The sequence below is a fragment of the Haliotis rufescens genome, unplaced genomic scaffold (assembly GCF_023055435.1).
Source record: "Haliotis rufescens isolate VD_foot unplaced genomic scaffold, xgHalRufe1.0.p SCAF_15, whole genome shotgun sequence".
NCBI lineage: Eukaryota > Metazoa > Mollusca > Gastropoda > Lepetellida > Haliotidae > Haliotis > Haliotis rufescens.
Window position 1 is genome coordinate 17,812,499 of NW_025963835.1, and position 24,482 is coordinate 17,836,980.

At 41.6% G+C, this 24,482-nt stretch overlaps 1 protein-coding gene across 3 annotated transcripts in view; it reads left to right on the forward strand.

Annotated features, from left to right (window-relative positions):
* Nucleotides 1-24,103, forward strand: part of LOC124138664 — a 41,808-nt gene extending 17,705 nt beyond the window's left edge. For 2 of the 3 annotated variants that reach the window (XM_046505424.2, XM_046505423.2), the window contains exons 3-15: nt 2,454-2,590; nt 3,316-3,403; nt 5,040-5,173; nt 8,817-8,901; nt 11,362-11,601; nt 13,172-13,305; nt 14,613-14,703; nt 16,196-16,314; nt 17,201-17,288; nt 17,959-18,086; nt 18,743-19,121; nt 20,074-20,294; nt 23,504-24,103. In XM_046505424.2, the coding sequence (XP_046361380.2) occupies nt 2,454-2,590; nt 3,316-3,403; nt 5,040-5,173; nt 8,817-8,901; nt 11,362-11,601; nt 13,172-13,305; nt 14,613-14,703; nt 16,196-16,314; nt 17,201-17,288; nt 17,959-18,086; nt 18,743-19,121; nt 20,074-20,294; nt 23,504-23,589 (1,930 nt within the window). In that variant the 3' untranslated portion in view covers nt 23,590-24,103. The remainder of the gene's footprint in view (nt 1-2,453; nt 2,591-3,315; nt 3,404-5,039; nt 5,174-8,816; nt 8,902-11,361; nt 11,602-13,171; nt 13,306-14,612; nt 14,704-16,195; nt 16,315-17,200; nt 17,289-17,958; nt 18,087-18,742; nt 19,122-20,073; nt 20,295-23,503) is intronic. The other variant, XM_046505425.2, reaches the window with a different exon arrangement.
* Nucleotides 24,104-24,482: the final 379 nt, after the last annotated feature.

A 24,482-nucleotide genomic window follows, 5' to 3' on the forward strand; every position in this document is an offset into this window, starting at 1 on the left:
CCAAACATACACGCTTGCAATCGTAAGAGAACGTTTATTGATGGATGTTCAAATTTCAGAATTTTATTCTCAGTTCTGCAGCAGTAACATTTTACTGAATTTATTACCTTTATTTTGGGCTAGTACATTTTAAAATAGGGCAAGTGAGAATGTTGGTCATACTTGCCCTTGGTCAAGTAACATTTTTAATAATTTTTCAACCCCTGAATGCAGTTGCAAAGACGTTAGATAGTCGAAGCATGATCGCTTCTAGATCTCATGTCGCACCGGGGTTATGACTGCAAGATTGGTGAGTGAGTGAATACACTGTTACGCCGCTTTACGCCTGTAAATACTTATATATTATTCTAAGGCAGGAACACTGATGGTGGATAGCGTGAGAAGCGACCAACCCCGCCCGGGTATACGATACCATAGAACAGACCAGGGTGCCGTTGTACAAAGCGATCTCAGCGCTAAGGGGATCGTAACATCAATACCTTAACACAGACTTACGACAGTCGAACGCAGGTTGTTTTGTACAACGGCACCCTGGTTATGCATTGTGACCATTCAATCCTCACGTTCGTCTGCTCTTACGTTTGTTGTTTAACGCTGCACTCAGCAATACTACAGCTTTATCATAGCAGCCTGATCGTTCCAGGGCAATACAAACCACGACGGCCACTGCTGATGTTAATAGCAGCATCCCATACCGTCGGGGTTACGATGACACGCAACCAACCGGCCACCCGATCCATTTAGTCGCCTCTTACGACCAGCATAAAGGAACTTGTAGCGTACCCGAATGTCATGTACTACTACTACTACCACTACTACTACTACTACTACTACTACTACTACTACTACTACCAATACTACTACCAATACTACTACTACTACTACTACTACTACTACTACTACTACCACTACTACTACTACCAATACTACTACCAATACAACTACTACTACTACTACCAATACTACTACTACTACAATACTACTACTACTACTACTACTACTACCACTACCACTACTACTACTACTACTACCACTTCTACTACCACTACTACTACTACTACTACTACTACCACTTCTACTTCTACTACTACTACTACCACTACTACTACTACCACTACTACTACCACTACTACTACTACTACTACAACTACTACTACTACTACCACTACTACTACTACCAATACTACTACCACTACTACTACTACTACTACCACTACTACTACTACCAATACTACTACCACTACTACTACTACTACAACTACTACAATACTACTACTACTACTACTACTACTACTACTACTACTACCACTACCACTACTACTACTACTACTACTACCACTTCTACTACCACTACTACTACTACTACTACTACCACTTCTACTACTACTACTACAAGGTTGTATAATAATGGTCCCGAAGTTCGAGGAGAAGATTGTTCCATTGATGTGTTACTGCATTGGAGAAAGATGGATGTCTATGAGTACCAAGCGTAACTTGAAGCACAAGAGGTAGACGTGATTCAGAACAGAGAGATGTGGATGGCATGTTGGGTGAAGGTGACCGAGACATGCTGGAATGCAGGGTGAAGGTCACAGAGATATGATGGAGCTGTTTGAGAGTGGCACTGATAGGCAAAACAGGGAAATTGAAAGTTGATGTGCAGTTGTACAGGAAGCCAATGAAATTCGTATGACCATGGGCTTCGGGGACCTAGAATTCCCATGAGGGCAAAATTGAATTACTCATACAGTGACTAAATTCTAACTTTCATCGTAATTAAAGATATACTTCACGTTTGCCTTAAAATTTTAAAAATGCCAACATATACTGAAATTGGTGTTATGTAACAACACGCAAACGCGATGTAAACTCCTTTTCACCTCACCTCACCTAAAAGATTGGGGGAACGAGTGGCGCCGCAATTCACTGTGCAGAGTTGCGTCCCTTGGACACGCCAGAAACCTATGATTGTGGGTTCGAATCCCGGTTCGCCCCGATTCTGTTTCTAGGTTTGTCAGCACCATACCCGTGCTAACCCCGTGCTAGTGGGTTTCACCGAAGTGGTAAACGTGTAAGACCTGCATCACTTGGGGCTTTCCTCCCACATTAAGCTGACACGCCGTGATATAACTGGAATACTGTTAAAAGCGGCGTTAAACACAACTCACACTGTGCAGAGTTTTGCCCCTTGGGCACGACAGATGTCATGTGGGTTCGAATCCCAGTTCGCCCCGATTATGATTGTAGGTTTGTAAATACCATACCCACGAGTATCGCCAAAGCGGTAAACGTCTTAGACCTGCATCATTTCGAGCTTTCCTCCCAGATGAAGCTGACACGCTGTGATACAACTGGAACACTGATCAAAGCGGCGTTAAACCCAAGTCACTCACTCACTCAACTAAAGGTTTATTCATTTAACAATACTATGAACATATCATGATCTGTTTCAGATTGACGTTGCGTAACAATAACATCAGTACTTGTTACACGATGAACACAGCCATGTGCCCTGACAATCCCGACACTCAACGTCAAGCAAGTCGGTGGAGTTCTATCACAGACGAGATCGATCTATTCTGTGATAATGGTATGTTTCTCTTCATTTGACTATGTATGTTTGAGATCCGGGGTAGAATAGGTCTTCAGCAACCCATGCTTGCCGTAAAAGGTGACTATGCTTGTCGTAAGAGGCGACTAACGGGATCGGGCGGTCAGGCTCACTCACTTAGTTGATGCTCATGTTATCAATCACTTGATCCAGACTCAAATATTTACAGACCGCCGTCATATAGCTGAGTGCGGCGTTTAACAACAAACAAACATACAATTGCTTGTCGTCTTGTTTGTTTGTTGTTCGACGGTCTGTAAATAATCGAGTCTGGACCAGATAAATCCAGTTATTGATATCATGAGCATCGATCCACGCAATTGGGATCGATGACATGCATCAACCAAGTCAGCGAGACTGACCACCCGATGCCGTTAGTCGCCTCTTACGAGCATAGTCGCCTTTTACGTCAAGCATGGGTTGCTGAAGACCTATTCTATCCCGGGTCTTCACGGGTGCTAAGCTTGTCGCAAGAGGCGACTAACGGGATCGGGTGGTCACGCACACTGACTTGGTTGATACATGTCATCATATCCCAGACTCGATTATTTGGAGACCGTCGTCTTATAGCTGGAATATTGCTGAGTGCGGCGTTAAACGAACAAACAAATGTATGTATGAAGTGAGCCGAATGCTCGTTGTCGCTTCATTCAAATAGTCTGGTTGCTACGATACACGTTACCAATTCTTCCATCTCACGCCAGACTGCCAGGATTACAAGGAGATAAAAGCATGCAAGGAGAAGGTCAATATGGACGCCATAGACCAGGGAACCCCGTCCATCTTTTGTAGGTAAGTGATTTTTGATGAAACAAGAATATAGATAGTTTGTAACTTCTTACCCTTTGAACAATACATTTCGGAACTAATTCTATAATCGCCCCTCTTTCACTAACCTGATGCGTTGGAGGGGTGGTGTGGGGATGTTGGAGTGAGTGAGTAAGTGAGTATGGTTTTACGCCGCTTTTAGCAGTATTCCAGCAATATCACGGCGGGGGACACCAGAAATGGGCTTCACACAATGTACCCATGTCGGGAATCGAACCCGGGTCTTCGGCGTGACGAGCGAACGCTTTAACCATCTAGGCTACCCGACCGCCCCGTGGGGGTGTTGGAGGAGGATCTTGAATTTTTTTAAAAATGCTTTATCCTCCCAAATCCTGACAAATATAAATATCTTGCGTTAGTTCATATCTCAAAATTAAATTGTTGACTAGATGGCCTGAGAAAAAATATGTCGAGGGTCCTAAAAAACTCTTAATGTGGAGATGTTTTATTTGGACATGCATTGAGAGAAAAAAGTTTTCTGTCACTGAGAAATATTTACCCGATACACTCTGGAATATATATATGATCGGCCCTTTACGATCCAGGGCCCCTTTCCACAAAATGATCTTAGTGCTACGATCTTCGTAACTCCCATACTTTAACATAGGCTTACGACAATCGTAGCACTAAGATAGCCTTGTGGAACAGGCCCCAGCTCACCTTCTTAAATGCTCTTTTTCTGACGATGTCCTGTTTTACTTCCCTGACAGGTATTTAATGATAAAAGAACTTGGGACCTACAATGTTTACAGGTCCTTACAGTTCTGTCACTATCCCTAGTGTACAGTGACCGCCTCCGTGGTCTAATGGTAGAGTGTGCTAGCACTATAAATCGGCATAAGTCCGGACTAGTACAAGCAGCCACACACACACATACGTGCATGCACGTCGCTATAAAAGTGCAATAATCTTGGACGCGACCCCATTAAAACCTCACCTCTAGTGTACAGTACATTGACTCTGTTCCTTAAAAAGAACCCACTCATCTGATGGTAGATGACCAGATGGTAGAAACACGAATACGTACATACTCCCGAAACACAAGTGTCAAAACGTGTGGTGTCACCCTGGGCAAGTGACTTAGTTCAAATGTGCCTCTGTTCACCCAGCAGGGAATGGGTACCCGATATGTTGAATATAAAACTCTGTAGCGCCAACAGGCAGCTTGGGTTGCATCCTCCCCAGGGAGTAGAGAATGATAACTTAAATGCAAACAGATACAATGGTCGGGGAACAAATAAAACCGCATTTGACAGATCCTAGTAACTGGATATACATGCGGTATGTAAATGTATAATACAGTAAACTACGGTTATAACGAACACGCTTATAACGAACTAACGGATATAACGAACATACTTTTTAGTCCCGACTATATGCTGTAGCTATTCTGTATATATGCTTATAACGAATTACGGTTATAACAAACTAACATTAGTTGTCCCTTTGAGTTCGTTATAACCGTAGTTTACTGTATTATAATAATAACTTGTCTCCATCGCGAATTAGCTGGAAATCTAACGATTATTGTAAATTTTAACTCACTCACTCACTCACTCTGGTAACGCCAGTGTTGTTGTCATTTCGCGTTGTTTTACAGGACGTATGGCGAGAGTAAGCAGTGTTTGGCCGACAACATTGACGGCGACAGCTGCGGGTACAAGGAAGACATCTACGACGCTCTGTATGACGGGTCGTACTTCAGAAACTACTACCAGAACGTCTGTCTAACTGGTGAGAGTCAGCACACTGTACCATATTGCGTTAGTTGCATGGGACAACAGACCACCTAGCGATCGTAACTCCGATACGTAATCATTGTTTGTTTTTAGTTGTATGTTTGTTGTTTAACGCCGCACTCAGCAATATTCCAGCTATACGACAGCGTCTGTAAATAATCGAATCTGGACCAGACAATCCAGTGATTGATACCCAATCATTAACTCAAAATACGACACACCCCGAGAGAAGCTGTCCGTCGGATACGTTCGTCATCACTCGCCCCTTTCCGTAACATGCAAGAAGACTCGTACCCCTATTGATGAATGTCATGTGAGAAAATACGTTAAACCAATCAGAATGCGCGTATGACTTCCCGTACTTCTGTCAATGAATCCCTGAGGAATAATTTTTGATTTTACATAATTATAATATACCCTAGATACAGTTAAAAGTGTTCAATCCTACTGTATAAATCCCGATGTGTTCTAAATTGCATCTGGAATATATGTAACAGTTGAGTGTATGTCTTTTCACAGTGAACAAACACGTGCTACGGGGTTGTAGTCTTTATTGCGATGCTTTTTTGTGTAAGATCAAAGATCTAAGAAATCAGACACCCAGAAACACATAGGGAAATGATAAATAATAGGTACAACATTATCATTAATGCCAGATACATAGCATAGGCTTATTACAAGTATTACATATATCAGTCATCCATTAAAATACCAGATAGACTGTACGCTAAACGATTATACTAGAACATATACAGTAATATACATTCTACACAATACTGGCATCCAAGGGAGATAACTCCTTCTCTTTCATTTGGCTGTATAATATATACACAATATAAATACATAACGCTTACACATTCTGTATAAACATATACAATACTTTAAGACAGAAATGAATAATATTATGATATTACATTAAATGTGGTCGTAACATTTAGATTACATCTGAAGACCTAGACAAACATAAACATTGCAATGCATACCCTGTAGCATTCGTCACCACTCGCCCCTTTCCGTAACCTGCAAGAAGACTCGTCCCCCACTCGATGAATGTTATGTGCGAAAATACGACAAACCAATCAGAATGCGCGTATGATTTCGAGTTCTTTGTCAAATAATCCCTCAGAAATAATTTTTGATTTTACATATGTCTTGCATCTAAAAATATACCCACGACACAGTTAAATGTGTTCAATCATACTGTATAATTCCGCATGTCCCGATGTCCTTTAAATTACATCAGTAAAATATATATTATATGGGGAAATATATGTGAACCATTACGCAACGAGTTGACAATTGTTTTAGGTATGCCCGTTTGCGCTAAGACGGAACCTAGTCGCAAAAATGGCCATGAGAGGGGCACGAGTCGCTATTCGGCTTGTCCCGGAATACCACGAGTTGGTCACGAATGACCCTGTAGGTGATAAGGGTGTGGATCCCCACTGCCACAATTATGGCAACACCATAGTCATTGATCTGAATAAATAATACATAGACTAAAACACTATTTAACATTTAACATATTGAACAAAGTAATATACACATTTTATTTACAATGATTCGCATGTATCCCATCTGAATCTGTACATTACAAAGCTTTTTAAAACATTCTTGAAGTAAACACTTTCACACATATTTCATAGAAGTGATAGAATATATTTTAGTGATAAATTATGGTTGTTTAGCTTACCTTATGCAGATTTAAATAATTGGACATAACCAACATTTATATTAGTTTACATACATTTAGTTTCTTAATATAACACTTGAAAGATACTGTATTATTTCAAAACAACACAAAATGGAGATTATAGTCATTAAACTCGCCTGATTTAAGATTACGTCTTTACCCTTTTTCTGATCTGAGAGAGTATGCAGTGTAATAAAAGCATGTAGTTTAACAATGGGTCTTAGCTTGGCCAATCAGCATACGAAGCTTCTGGCCATTGGGCAATTAGTAGGTGATACGGGTCAGATACACTTTGTTATAGCTGAGTGAAACTAACAACTAGTTATATTTAATAAATACATATAAAAACTTGAAATGAAATGAAAACAAATATATACAAAACCTACATCGGCCACATATATATGACATGGAGGAAATATACGTGAATCATTACGCAACGAGTTGACAATTCTTTTAGCTATGCCCGTTTGCGCTTAGACGGAACCCAGTCGCAAAAATGGCCACGAGAAGTTACGAGTCGCTATTCGGCTTGTCCCGAAATAACACGAGTTTGTCACGAATGCGCCTGATACGCCATTTCATTCGAACACATCTTTTTGTCCTTTGTTGACAGAGTCGTATGCAACATCTGTTTACATGCACCACGTTTGCCCTCGTAAATGTACACTAGAGGCGTACGGTATTTGTTCCACCTATTGAATAGGGATATTTAAAGCCCTACCGTGACTAATATCCCGTTCACATGCACAACATTTACAAACGTAAGTAATTTTGCACGTGTAACTATACATACGCGTGTTTTGGTAAATGCATTATGCGTTCACATAAAAATCAACTTAGGTGTGTAAATAAAGTATGTAAATTGTGTAATACCCCGTTCACATGCGCCTCTATACATATGTGGGTATAGCACACATGTGTGTAGAAATACATTAAATTACATTGAATTAAATCAAACATGTTGCTTCACGCGAAAATGTTCGGTGAAGTTACTCTCTTCTCATTCAACTTTGATTGGAAAACAACCTGACGAATATGTGTATGTAAATTTACTATGCGCTCACATGAAAAGCAACGCATACAAGTTGGCAACTGTTGACAATTTCTTCGGTGTTGGCAAAAGAACTGATATTACTTAGATCATCCTCTTACGTTAATATAAACGTTCACATTGCAACATATACACACAGTGCAAATTTACATTTGCACCTGCTCCAGACATGATGCAAATGTGCTCCTGGACTAAATATACACACATGAGTAAAAGCGTTCACATGACGAGTATACTCATATGTATGTATTGCTACACACGTATGCACATATACACACATATGTATAGAGGCGTATGTGAACGGGGTATAAATCGTTTCGTGGATCATTATAGACAAACGGTCCAGGTGGATGGGTGTTTACAATGTCGTCACCCGTTTACGCATTAACCAATGATATTTGTGTGTCATCATGACCTCATATTGACCTGTCAGATCACCCGTTTGTTGAAATATGAACGGGTCATGTGAGCAGCAAATAAACCAACCACATGACCGGAAATTCCTTAAACTTACAAATACGAATATTGTCGAAATTTGTGTGTTATCATATGACCTCATATTGACCTGTCAGATCACCCGTTTGTTGAAATATGAACGGGTCATGTGAGCAGCAAATAAACCAATCACATCACCGGGAATTCCTTAAACTTACAAATACGAATCTTATCGAAATTTGTGTGTTATCATGACGTCATATTGACCTGGCAGAGACGCCACCGAGAGTGCGGTAGTTCCAACCGCTTTAACACCATGGGGTAATTTTACGAAAAAAGAGAAGTTTATACGACAAACTTTACCCGTCAGATTGGACATTTATTCCAAGGTTTATTGTGCCTTTCAAAAACAGAAATATTCATAAAATCGTTTATAGGTTTTTGAAATTTGTCTTGCAGATTGTCCTAACCTCGACGAGACAGTGAACATTCTGAAAAACTGCTATACTTTCTTAGAAAATTATGACGTATCCAACGTCTGCCCGTAAGTGTGATTTATGCACGTATCTTCGTATGTTGCCATACTCGTACTGCCCTGCTTTTATGCTATAGCATCTTGCTATGATGCGATACTGTCTTGCTATGATGCTAAACTGTCTTGCTATGATGCTAAACTATCTTGCTATGATGCGATACTGTCTTGCTATGATGCTATACTTTCTTGCTATGATGTGATACTGTCTTGCTATGATGCTATACTTTCTTGCTATGATGCTATATTCTCTTGCTATGATGCTATACTGTCTTGCTATGATGCTATACTTTCTTGCTATGATGCTATACTGTCTTGCTATGATGCGATACTGTCTTGCTATGATGCGATACTGTCTTGCTATGATGCTATACTGTCTTGCTATGATGCTATACTTTCTTGCTATGATGCGATACTGTCTTGCTATGATGCGATACTGTCTTGCTATGATGCTATACTTTCTTGCTATGATGTGATACTGTCTTGCTATGATGCGATACTGTCTTGCTATGATGCTATACTTTCTTGCTATGATGCTATACTGTCTTGCTATGATGCTATACTTTCTTGCTATGATGTGATACTGTCTTGCTATGATGCGATACTGTCTTGCTATGATGCTATACTTTCTTGCTATGGTGCTATACTGTCTTGCTATGATGCTATACTGTCTTGCTATGATGCTATACTGTCTTGCTATGATGCGATAGTGTCTTGCTATGATGCTATACTTTCTTGCTATGATGCGATACTGTCTTGCTATGATGCTATACTTTCTTGCTATGATGCGATACTGTCTTGCTATGATGCGATACTGTCTTGTTATGATGCTAGACTGTCTTGCTATGATGCGATACTGTCTTGCTATGATGCGATACAGTCTTGCTATGATGCTCGACTTTCTTGCTATGATGCGATACTGTCTTGCTATGATGCTATATTTTCTTGCTATGATGCGATACTGTCTTGCTATGATGCTATACTTTCTTGCTATGATGGTATACTGTCTTGCTATGATGCTATACTTTCTTGCTATGATGCTATATTTTCTTGCTATGATGCGATACTGTCTTGCTATGATGCTAGACTGTCTTGCTATGATGCTATACTGTCTTGCTATGATGCTATACTTTCTTGCTATGATGCGATACTGTCTTGCTATGATGCTATACTTTCTTGCTATGATGCGATACTGTCTTGCTATGATGCTATATTCTCTTGCTATGATGCGATACTGTCTTGCTATGATGCTATACTTTCTTGCTATGATGGTATACTGTCTTGCTATGATGCTATACTTTCTTGCTATGATGCTATATTTTCTTGCTATGATGCTATACTGTCTTGCTATGATGCTAGACTGTCTTGCTATGATGCTATACTGTCTTGCTATGATGCTATACTTTCTTGCTATGATGCTATACTGTCTTGCTATGATGCGATACTGTCTTGCTATGATGCTATACTCTCTTGCTAAGATGCTATGTTCTCTTGCTATGGTGCTATACTATCTTGCTATGATGCTATACTCTCTTGCTAAGGTGCTATGTTCTCTTGCTATGATGCTATACTATCTCGCTATGATGCTATACTCTCTTGCTAAGGTGCTATGTTCTCCTGCTATGATGCTATACTGTCTTGCTATGATGCTATACTCTCTTGCTAAGATACTATGTTCTCTTGCTATGGTGCTATACTATCTTGCTATGATGCTATACTCTCTTGCTAAGGTGCTATGTTCTCTTGCTATGGTACTATACTATCTTGCTATGATGCTATACTCTCTTGCTAAGGTGCTATGTTCTCTTGCTATGATGCTATACTGTCTTGCTATGATGCTATACTCTCTTGCTATAGTGCTATATTATCTTGCTATGATGCTATACTCTCTTGCTAAGGTGCTATGTTCTCTTGCTATGATGCTATACTGTTTTGCTATGATGCTATAGTCTCTTGCTAAGGTGCTATGTTCTCTTGCTATGATGCTATACTATCTTGCTATGATGCTATACTATCTTGCTATGGTGCTATACTTCTCAGTTATAATGCGACACTATCCTGCTGAGATGTTACTCTGTGAACCCCATCATACTATGATGCCCATCCATGATTGCTAAGATGTATTTTATTCTAACACGATATTCTTCACTTGTCTCCCGCTACGGACTACATACTGTGTATCTGTCCAACTGGAATGTTATTATGACACAGATTTATACAAAATATACACGCAAGTTTACGATTTTTGTTTCGTTAATCGTTTTCGTATGTTTACATAAAGTAAATTCTACATCTATCCCTTTGGGAAGCGCACACGGTGTATAAGCAAATATATAGAGCGTCAGTGCTGGAGAATAAACAGTCCGAAAACAGGTGTTAGCTATAGTATTTAGTGAAATGGTATTCTACTGAAGTGTGAGTGAACTTAATTGTGATGATGCCGTTAGACAATAATAGTCCACTGAATTTCAGGGCTCATCGCAACTTCAGCAAGTGTTTAAACAGCTACCCCGCCAAGCCGTGTGATCAGTTCCACACCCTCATCCCCCTCATCCTCTACCGGTACGACTACCTGAAGAACCACAGGCTTTGTCAGGACGATGCCTGTCAACGAGCTCGCACCTGCCAATCACATGTCCAGAGACAGTATGACACCACCCTCGGTAGCTATGTTGACCGATCAAGTACTCTGTATCTGGACGATTTATGTTTGTAAGTGTACCGCGTCTTGAGATATTCGGTTAGTTTTGTTTGTTTGTTTGTTGTTGCAATATTCCAGCGAAGTGACGTCTGTCTGTAAATAATCGAGTCTGGACCATACAATCCAGTGATTGATATCATGAGCATCGATCCACGCAATTTGGATACAATATGCATCATCCACGTCAACGGTGCCTGACCACCCGATCACGGGATCTTACCCTGCGACGTGCATCCAATCACTTGAACACCTTGATTAAAAACGTGAACAGATTTGCCAAATATATGTCGACGCCCAGTTGACGGTACACACCGAAATCTGCTTATTGAAATCCATGTCGTTAGTCCAGCCAAAATGTAACTCCGGAATTCCAGCCTAGTTCGGCAAGGGTGGAAGGTGGACTTTCATAGTCAGTTAACGGGAAGATGGAGTATGGTCGGTTAGCGAGAGTGGACGTATTTTTGAATGAAAATGTATCAGTGAGTGAGTGAGTGAGTGAGTGGGGTTATACGACGTTTTATGTGTGTTATCAATCCCAATGGAGCGGACCAAATGTTGATCATACACTAGTTTGCCTTGACCCGGCTCCGTTATTTAAATGCCACTGTGATAAAGCCATACCGTTTATCCAGGGTAATACATCTCCATTCCGAAATACCCTAGACCTCTTCGCCTCATTTAATTTCGGAAATGACGTCACTCTCCCAACATTTCAACTTGAAAATCGAGTTCGTAACAATCCCTGTAAATTATAAACTATACGAATAGTAGTATACCCGTCTGCGTCTGTTTGGGACTCCCGCTCCGGGAAGCCATTTTTGTTTGCAAAACCTAGAATTGTAAGAAAGGCGGTAATTCTTGAATCACCAATCAGCGGCTATTCAAGATATAACATGTACGTTGACTAGGCCCGATGTGCTTTTCAATTGGCATTTATCACTGTGTTTGTCGCAGACGTTTTTTCCGAATGGAACTGTTAGTGAATCTCGCGATCGGCTGATACACACTCATTTTATCTAACAGTTGTAATATACGCAATCGTTTTATCTAATAATTGTTATATACGCATTGATTTTATTTCAATACCGTATTTCTTGCGTATTTGAGCACTAGGATTTGATTTGTCTGCGTATTGCAGTTTATTTAATGCGTATTATACGCAAATGAGCATCTTATCTCAAACTCCGGCTCAATTATTTTCATGCAGATGGAAGATTGATAAATGCGGCGTTAAACAACATTTACTCACTCACTACAAGACACCAGACATTACTATATCCGATCCACTTCTATACTTATGTATTTGGTTTCTGGATAAAGAAGAAACGCACGATGTTCCTACACATGGCGATTGCATCTTAGAATGGGCCATCGGTTAAAATCGAACAATGCCGGTCAAGGACGAGGGTCATCTGAATGTCTCCAAACCAGATTCTTCTCTTCAATTGGTTCTGTTGTCTCAGGCAATCGGATCATACCATAAGAACATTAGACTCGGATTCGGAAGTTATCTTGTGATGACCACCTTATTATCTCAGTATATGTTGACACTGACACATATTGCGAAACCTATCATTTCAGGGTTGTAATTAGTGGCAACAATCACACGGAGTGTTACGATGAACACATTGACGAATGTACAACAGTACCGTCACATCCCCTCAGACAGCAGTGGGGTGAAGTGTTCAGGGACATACACAACTTGTGCAATAAAGGTACGTCTGTGTTTGGGCTGAAGATTATAGTCCTTGTGTTTATAACCTAGATTAAAGCCCTTGTGCCTAGATTAAAGCCCTTGTGTTTATAACCTAGATTAAAGCCCTTGTGTTTATAACCTAGATTTAAGCCCTTGTGTTTATAACTTAGATTTAAGCCCTTGTGTTTATAACCTAGATTAAAGCCCTTGTGTTTATAACCTAGATTAAAGCCCTTGTGTTCAAACCTAGATTTAAGCCCTTGTGTTTATAGGTGAGGTGAAATTGGGTTTAACGTCGCGTCCAAGATTATTGGACTTATATAGCGACGTGCATGCACGTGTGTGTTTGTGTGGCTGCTTGTACCGGACTGATGCCGATTTATAGTGCTAGCTCACTGAGATACCATGCCACAGTTTAACATGAATACCCCACTCAGACACAGTATACTGACTCCGAGCCGACCAGTCCTTTTTTTAGCCCCTTAATGCCGAGCGCCAGACAGGGTAACAACAAGTACCATCTTTTAACGTGTATGGTCGGTATGACGCGGTCGGGGATCGAACCCTGGACCTTTCACTCCCTGGGCGGACGCTCTACCACTAGACCACGGAGGCGGTCCCTTGTGTTTATAACCTAGATTTAAGCCCTTGTGTTTAAAAAACCTGTTTCACCGCGAATAGCTGCAATATTGCTAAAGCGACTAAAAGCTATGTATACTCATTCACTCATAATCACTTAAATGTTGATCGAACACAATTGTGTCACTGAACAGAGTGATCAATGTGACACAAGTTGCCTTTTTCAGTTCGTGGGTAATAATGTATACACCCGTCCAGAAAAAGAAACAGGCATTGTTTCTGGAATATTATGTCCCCAGTCCACAAAGCTATTGTCGGCTACCAGTGTCGTAACCATGGTAACTCCCATCCTTTAACACAGACAAAAGACGTTTGTAACTCCTGTAGTTTTGGAGAGTCCTTTTCATCCTGGTACACTGAAAGGTGAGGATACGGCTAGCCGTGCCGCAATTCGCTGTGTAGAGTTACGTCCCTTTCGCACGCCAGAAACCTGTGATTGTGGGTTCGAATGCCTGTTCGCCCCGATTATGTTTCTAGGTTTGTCAGCACCTTACCCGTGCTTGTGGGTTTCACCGAATTGGTAAAGAGGCCTGCATCACTTGGGACTTTCCTCCCACATTAAGCTGACACGTCGTGATATAACTGGAATACTGTTGAAAGCGGCGTTAACCCAACTCACTCACTCACTCACTCACTCACTGATGAACGACTCACAGATGAAGGTTTGGAAACTTTTTTTCCCTCCAGATTGCGGGGGTGTCATGAACACCATCCCAAGGTGCCACAACGCCGTCCTCTACGAGAGCTTCTACAGCAACCGCTGGTCCCAGTTCTGTCAGTGAGTAAAGGAGTTCACAAATCCGAATTTACAGTGAAACCAGTCTATTCGAAGTCTTCTTTCCCATTGATAATACATCGAGATGCACATAGTTCGACATAAGCAGAGTGCCGAAAATAGACCAAAGAGGCCATACTGATTGTGTCTGGAATATAAAGTCCACTGTAACAGTCCACGGTATATATATTGAGTCATTGAGTTCGGTTTAACGAGGTTTCATTGCATAGCATATACACTGAGGAGCAAAGGAAACTATACCTCAGTTGATTTTATCATGTTTCATTTTCAACTGAAAATATCTTAAATTAGCGATATTATATACAAAAAATGAACTGTATTGGCGCTTAATCAGCACTCTAAGAATACTTCAAAATGGTTTTATTTAAAAAAAATCTAATTGTGATTTAAAACTGTATTATACTCATCTGCTGTTTGGTATTTTAGACACCCTATCTTGGAAAATCAAATGCAACATGATCGGGTAAATGCTTGTAAATTCATTGCTAACCCCTGTCTTAATTTAACCAATTTATTTTTGCACAAAATTACCCAGCCACATATTACTTTTATTACAAACTGTTGCAGGAATGAGTGATTGGTAATTATGCGTAATCAAATTTAACAACAGTTCTTTCATATATCAATTACATAAAAAAAATCGATATACTTCCCATTGCCCCCAGTTTATGGTTTGGTTGTTTCTTGACAATGTTTTCAGCAAGGCCAATTAAAGATAGAAAGTTTTTATTCTATATTATACAAAAGAAATACCCAAATCTACTGTACTACGTGACATCTTTAAACCACGCCATGTGGCCCGAAATGCAAAAAATCGGAATCCGACGCAAAAACGAAATATTGAGGGGAAAAAGTTATTACTTATCTGCACTTAAAAAAAACATCACCATATATTAGGTGGGGGGGAAATATTTGGGCGGGAGGGTCACGAGATATGTTGTTTTTATTCTAACAAACATAATGTGGGAGTCATTGTTACACAGCGGTTACAACTGGCACACACTTATTTTAAAAGATCCGGGGTAGAATAGGTCTTCAGCAACCCATGCTTGCCGTAAAAGGCGACTATGCTTGTCGTAAAAGGCGACTAACGGGATCGGGTGGTCAGTCTCGCTGACTTGGTTGATGCATGTCATCGATCCCAATTGCATGGATCGATGCTCATGATATTAATCACTGGATTGTCTGGTCCAGACGCGATTATTTACAGACCGCTGTCATATAGCTGGAATATTGCTGAGTGCGGCGTTAAACAGCAAACAAACACTACGGAACTAACCTCTTCTAACCACGCCCCTGTGGCCCAAAATGCGGAATATTGTTCTGTCATGGTATTCTTGGAAAATTGTTAAGACCAGTGACCATGAACCGATATGGGGTTACTTCTCATACGCTTTATACACACTGTACATTGTCTGCTCTTGTCATCCATGCTGGAGACAGGGAAATAATTTATGTCATTTAATACTTCTAGGTCACATACCAATGCCACAACCTGTGTGACAAATTTAAATTGTCCGCTGGGAACTGCCATGTTTAGCAAGTTGCTGAAATCAGAAGTGGAGGACTTTGTTGCTAATGTTTGCGTTAATGGTAAGTTAATTGATAGAACGGGCTTGGTAGTTAAAGAGGTGTGGTAAATATTACTGTAGTGTATGAAACACCTTTACATCCGGATATAGGACTGTTAGTAATAGGCAAATATTTGCACCAGTGCACGAAACACCTTTACATCCGGATATAGGACTGTTAGTAATAGGCAAATATTTGCACCAGTGCACGAAACACCTTTACATCCCGGATATAGGACTGTTAGTAATAGGCAAATATTGGCACCAGTGCACGAAACACCTTTACATCCGGATATAGGACTGTTAGTAATAGGCAAATATTTGCACCAGTGCACGAAAAACTTACATCCGGATATAGGACTGTTAGTAATAGGCAAATATTGGCACCAGTGGTGAGATGAGGTGAGGTGAATGGGGTTTAATGTCTGTTCAAAGTTATTGCGCTTATATGTGCGTGCATGTGTGTGTGTGCTCTCTCCATTAGACCACGGAGGCGGTCTGTTCCGACAGTGGTCGAATGTTGGCACCAATGGTATCATCCCTACAGTTGTTGGATATGTGAGGTATGCGACGTTAGCCTTTAGAATCCACAAGTGAGTGAGTGGAACAGTATTCCAGTTATACCACAACAGCTTGATGTCGGGGGAAAGCTCAGCGCGATGCAGGTCTTAGACATTTACCAGTTTGATGAAACAACTTTGGTCGAACAGGGATTCTAACCCATAACCATAGGGTTCTGGCTCTTCTAAGGGACAGAACTCTGCACAGCGAATTGCGCACTTTAGACGACTGGGTCACCCGTGCCCCCAGAATTCAGAAGGGGTTGTAAAACAGTTGTAGGGTTGGAAAGATAGATGAAATCTGTTGGCAGTAACTAAAAATGACTCAGGCAATTGCTTTTATTTCAGAATGCAGCAACCTTGAGGAGACTTTGTTCTCCGTGGAGAGATGCGTTCCTTTCTTGACTAAAACAGTAACCTCGGCCAATGACTGCAGGTGAGTGTGTCCAAAACACTGAAACCATGGAAACTGATAGCATGTGCGCGTGCGTGCCTATATCCGTGTATGCGTGCGCATGTCCGTGTATGCGTGTGCGCATGCTGTTTTGCGCAAAAATCAGCAATCCAAATTTATCCGGCGGTGACTAAATCTAGGCCAAGCATGATGATTGTTGACACCAGGGGTCGAGGTACGATCAGCCATGCCATGCATTGCAGCCAAACCTCAGTTCAGTTCAAAAGGTTTTGTCGGATCGTAAACCAACAGACCTGTTAACCTCCCACCCCAAAACCTCAGGCATTTAGATTTATATTTAGAGTCGTCCCACATATCCGGATTTGTTCCCTTACTAAAGTACAGACCTGTGAAGATCTGGGGTGGAATAGGTCTTCACCAACCCATGCTTGCCGTACATAGTGACGATGCTTGTCGTAAGAGGCGACTAACAGGGTCGGGTGGTCAGGCTCGCTGACTTGGTTGATGCATGTCATCGTATCCCAATTCCGTGGATCGATGCTTATGATGTCAATCACTGGATTGTCTGGTCCAGACTCAATTAGGTACAGACCGCCGTCATATATATCTGGAATATTGCTGAGTGCGGCGTTAAGCAACAAACAACAAACAAACTAACAAACAAACTTAAGTACATACGTTCTCGTTTCAGTAATTATCATGACTTCACGAGCTGCATGCTGAGGGCTACAGTCCGCCCCTGCAAAGAAGTAGACGACATTCTGAACTTCCTGTCACCAAACTTCACATCACGAAAAGACAGATGCACAACAACTCCAAGTAGGTCTTTTCCTCCCACGATTAAAACAAGAAAGTTTTTGAAACAACTATCACATGCTGATGCATATAATATCCATTCTTTCCCAACATTAATGTTTGAGTGGTTTGAGTAGGAGATCCGGTGTCCATACCGGACAGGATTCAACAGGTTGGCTCGGAGTTAGTATGTCGCAAAGTGCGGTAGACCTGCGTGGTATCGCAAGGGGCTCGCACTATAAAACTAGCAAAATACCCTTAAGTGGTTTCAAGTAAGACAATGCATTTTCCTTTGCCATTTGTTAAAAGTTGACAGTCGTTTAAGCGACGTAAAATCAACCATTCTGCTCCTTGTTACATACAAGGGAAAACATTAAGGAACCGGAATTAACTCTTCTGAGTTACTTCCCTTATCCGCGTAAGGATCCACTGAAGTTCCAGATTTTCCCTGATTATGACTCTTTGTTTGTCGGCATCTCTCTTTGGGCTTTGAGCGTTGCCCAATTGGGGTAATAATCGGAGGCTCCGATCTGCCCACTCTTGACCTCCTCCCACGCCGCCTAATAACTGACATACTTATCGAAGCGGCCTTAAACCGGCGTTAAACTCACTCACTCAGGAATAGGACAGTTAACTTTGTCAATTTGTCTCGAATATCCGTAAACAGCTCTTTTTTATAGCAACAACAACTACCACTACTACTACAACAACAACCCCAACCACAACCAGTACTTCTACTACAACAACAACCCCAACCACAACCAGTACTTCTACGACGACCATAACCACTACACCGTCCACTACCACGACTGAACTGACTACAACTATTCAATCCACGCAAGAAACGGTCCCAACTAGTACAACATCAACAAGAACAAGAACAACAACGACCACAACAACAACAACGACCACGACGACCTCACCCGACACAACAATGAAAACAACCATAGACGTTCCTGATACTTCGGCCTGTGTAACTCTAAATCTCATGAAAGCTATTAATGCTTCTTCACAAAAACACAACTTAACATCGCCTGAAGATAATACCAGCCTGTGTGTGTAAGTGCCCAATGCATGATCAATACACCCCTTTAACAGCAGGAGAAGGGGAAATAAAATGAATCTTTCCCCAGGACGTGAGGTAGCCTTCTGGTTTAAGTGTTCGCTCGTCAGTCCGAACGCCCGGGTTCGATTCCCCATTTATGGTGACCCCGCCATTTTATTGCTCGACTATTGCTAAATGTAAAACTATAATCAATCAGTTTACTAAAACTGTAAAAGGATATTGCACGACTGCCAGTAAGTCACGGTTCGATATAACTTCCATTTATTGTGACGTCATGTTAAAATGGAGATCCCGGGATACAATAGATCCCAGTACTATGCTTGACGTAGTAGGCGTTATAACGAGGATTGGGTGGTTACAGCGTGACCTTGGTGTTATCGTGTCATCGGACCCAGATGGCGTAGGTCGTTCAACTGTTACTGGTTTGCCTGGCCCGACTTCAGTATTTACAGACGGACGTAAGATGTAGGACTGTCGGAAAATAAGACTCACTCACTCACTTTAGTCATGGGTGTATTGTATCAATTTTATGTTCACTTTTCCGAAAGACAGAAATGATTTTCGAAAACCAAACATCGGCAAGTAATGAAATAACGTTTGATCCCATACAGATGTCCCTAGCGCTCTATTGCACACTGCAGTTTTCTACCGCCGGGATTTGGGTCAGAATAGGTCCCCAGAAACCCCCACTGGTTGAAACTACTGGTTGATGGCGTACCATTGTACCTTGAGGTCGTTACTCATAATATCAACCACCAGTTTGCCTGGCCCATAATAAATAGTATTTATAGGTTGTCGAGTAGGGCTGGAATGATGCTAGCTGGGGTGTTAAACAACAAACAAACAAACGGGCAACCGTGATATGGTAAGAATATTGTTGACTGTGGCGTCAATTAACATTCACTCACTCCCCAGTTCAATGTTTGTCCAAACGTTTGTACCCAGGGAGCTTGTCGGCCTGGCCTTCTGCCTCACCTCCAGGTGCCCCACCCTCGTGGAACTGTCCCGCTGTCTGCTGTCCCTACCCCCCAGCGTCAAGCGCTACGTGGACCGGACCTTTCCCCACTGCCGGCCACACATACAGAAGGTGCACGAGGAGATGGTGGATTACAGAGCGCTGTCCAGCAACACCCAGAGACGATACTTTAACATTACCTGTACACGAGGTGGGTAGGGGCGTCAGGTGTACGGCGGAATTACTCCCCTGGCTGCATGAACCACCCAGTTAATGTACCCATTTGGACATTGCATGTTCCACCCGTTTATCAGAAAGGATATCAACTTACATGGACGGTGCATGCTCCACCCGTTTATCAGAAAGGATATCAACTTACATGGACAGTGCCTGCTTCATCCGTTTATCAGAAAGGATATCAACTTACATGGACAGTGCCTGCTTCATCCGTTTATCAGAAAGGATATCAACTTACATGGACAGTGCCTGCTTCATCCGTTTATCAGAAAGGATATCAAGTTACATGGACAGTGCATGCTCCCCCCCGTTTATCAGAAAGGATATCAACTTACATGGACAGTGCCTGCTTCATTCGTTTATCAGAAAGGATATCAACTTACATGGACAGTGCCTGCTTCATCCGTTTATCAGAAAGGATATCAACTTACTTGGACAGTGCCTGCTTCATCCGTTTATCAGAAAGGATATCAACTTACTTGGACAGTGCATGCTCAATCCGTTTATCAGAAAGGATATCAACACACTTAGACAGAAGACATGCTCCACCCGTTTATCAGAAGGATATCAACTTACATTGACAGTGCATGCTCCACCCGTTTATCAGAAAGGATATCAACTTACATGGACAGTGCATGCTCCACCCGTTTATCAGAAAGGAAATCAACTTGCTTGGACGGTGCATGCTCCATCCGTTTATCAGAAAGGATATCAACTTACATGGACAGTGCATGCTCATCCCGTTTATCAGAAAGGATATCAACTTACTTGGACAGTGCATGCTCCATCCGTTTATCAGAAAGGATATCAACACACTTAGACAGAAGACATGCTCCACCCGTTTATCAGAAGGATATCAACTTACATGGACACTGCATGCTCCACCCGTTTATCAGAAAGGATATCAACTTACATGGACAGTGCATGCTCCACCCGTTTATCAGAAAGGATATCAACTTGCTTGGACGGTGCATGCTCCATCCGTTTATCAGAAAGGATATCAACTTACATGGACAGTGCATGCTCATCCCGTTTATCAGAAAGGATATCAACTTACATGGACAGTGCATGCTCATCCCGTTTATCAGAAAGGATATCAACACACTTAGACAGAAGACATGCCCCACCCGTTTATCAGAAGGACATCAACTTACTTGGACGGTGCATGCTCCACCCGTTTATCAGAAAGGATATCAACTTACATGGACAGTGCATGCTCGAACCGTTTATCAGAAGGATATCAACTTACATGGACAGTGCATGCTCCATCCGTTTATCAGAAAGGATATCAACTTACATGGACAGTGCCTGCTTCATCCGTTTATCAGAAAGGATATCAACTTACATGGACAGTGCCTACTTCATCCGTTTATCAGAAAGGATATCAACTTACTTGGACAGTGCATGCTCCATCCGTTTATCAGAAAGGATATCAACACACTTAGACAGAAGACATGCTCCACCCATTTATCAGAAGGATATCAACTTACATGGACAGTGCATGCTCCATCCGTTTATCAGAAAGGATATCAACTTACATGGACAGTGCATGCTCCACCCGTTTATCAGAAAGGATATCAACTTGCTTGGACGGTGCATGTACCATCCGTTTATCAGAAAGGATATCAACTTACATGGACAGCGCATGCTCATCCCGTTTATCAGAAAGGATATCAACACACTTAGACAGAAGACATGCCCCACCCGTTTATCAGAAGGACATCAACTTACTTGGACGGTGCATGCTCCACCCGTTTATCAGAAAGGATATCAACTTACATGGACAGTGCATGCTCGAACCGTTTATCAGAAGGATATCAACTTACATGGACAGTGCATGCTCCATCCGTTTATCAGGAAGGACATCAACTTACTTGGACGGTGCATGCTCCATCCGTTTATCAGAAAGGATATCAACTTACATGGACAGTGCATGCTTCATCCGTTTATCAGAAGGATATCAACTTACTTGGACAGTGCATGCTCCATCCGTTTATCAGAAAGGATATCAACACACTTAGACAGAAGACATGCTCCACCCGTTTATCAGAAGGATATCAACTTACATGGACAGTGCATGCTCCACCCGTTTATCAGAAAGGATATCAACTTACATGGACAGTGCATGCTCCACCCGTTTATCAGAAAGGATATCAACTTGCTTGGACGGTGCATGTACCATCCGTTTATCAGAAAGGATATCAACTTACATGGACAGCGCATGCTCATCCCGTTTATCAGAAAGGATATCAACACACTTAGACAGAAGACATGCCCCACCCGTTTATCAGAAGGACATCAACTTACTTGGACGGTGCATGCTCCACCCGTTTATCAGAAAGGATATCAACTTACATGGACAGTGCATGCTCCATCCGTTTATCAGAAGGATATCAACTTACATGGACAGTGCATGCTCCATCCGTTTATCAGAAGGACATCAACTTACTTGGACGGTGCATGCTCCATCCGTTTATCAGAAAGGATATCAACTTACATGGACAGTGCATGCTTCATCCGTTTATCAGAAGGATATCAACTTACATGGACAGTGCATGCTCCATCCGTTTATCAGAAGGACATCAACTTACATGGACGGTGCAGGCTCCACCCGTTTATCAGAAAGGATATCAACTTACATGGACAGTGCATGCTCCATCCGTTTATCAGAAGGACATCAACTTAAATGGACGGTGCAGGCTCCACCCGTTTATCAGAAAGGATATCAACTTACATGGACGGTGCATGCTCCACCCGTTTATCAGAAAGGATACCAACTTACATGGACGGTGCATGCTCCACCCTTTTATCAGAAAGGATACCAACTTACATGGACGGTGCATGCTCCACCCTTTTATCAGAAAGGATACCAACACACTTAGACAGAATGCATGCCCCACCCGTTAAAATGCCATAATTAGACCGGATGCATGTCTCTAACGAAGATTAGGACCACAGCATTCGTGTTTGCCGTTAAGTCGACGAATGGCCATCAGATTGCTGTGCCCAGGTCGATTGTGTGTCGATGTGCATGAATCGTTGCTCATACTATCAACCACCGGCATGCCTTGCCTTATCTGTTATGTACATATAGATGAAACTGTGCTTGTTGCGGTGTAAAACAATATTAACTCTCTCACTCATCATAAATTGTTACTTCACGCCCTCTTTTCTTTTTACCAGCATCCGGGGCATCAACTCTGCAGACGACAGCTTCTCTGCTCCTCGTAACGCTGATGACGTCATTCCAGATAATGGGTAGGCTGTAGGACTTGGATCTTGGAAACCATGGATACTCAGGGAACGCCTCCTCTGCAGTAATCAGCCGCCATTTCTGGTCAACAGCCTCCATTCACATCATGGATGATTCAAAAGACTCTGAAACCTTTTTATTAAATATAATTTTATTTGGATCAATATGATTATTTTAAAATGATCCATTGTAGTTTTCACTTATATACTGATGGAAGGAAATAAGAGGAGGCAGGCAGTTGCATCCTGGCACGAGTACGGACGCAACTCTGCAAAGCGAATCGCAGAGTTGCGTCCCTTATTAATATCTGCCTATTTCACCATGCAGTCAGGCAGATATGGAGGGTTCTGTAGTTTTCAGTTATTTGTCAACTATATATTCAGAGAAAGGCCTATCGTACAACCAATAGGGTGCTTCAAGAATAGTCAGACATAGCCATTTTTCTTCATTTTATAAGGTTTCGACCGACCATTTGATGGGTTTTTTTTATGGTGGAGGTGGGTATCTTGGATTAGTTTTAACAAAATAATTCAAAAGTTGTCATACAGACCCTGATACAAATATATTAAGTGCAGCCCTTGCAAGTCTATAATAGTGGGCCAGTCTAGATTACTGCAGTTTCTGAACATGAAGAGAGTCTTAGGACTCCTTTTTTATTATATTTTATTAAGATAATTTAGCAACTATTTTTCTGTAAAATATGTTCATTTCAGAGACTAGATGTTATCCTACTGACAGATGGTGAACGCTGCAGTTTGGGGCATGGGTTTATGAGGGCCCCTGGGCGATCCTGAGGCCCGTCTCAAAGATCATTGACCAGTTTATTAACGAGGGAACGCTCTTTTCATGTAAGATTTGCAACAGGTCCTTTTTGTATCCAATGGGCTTGTGGAGGTCGAAATAACAAAA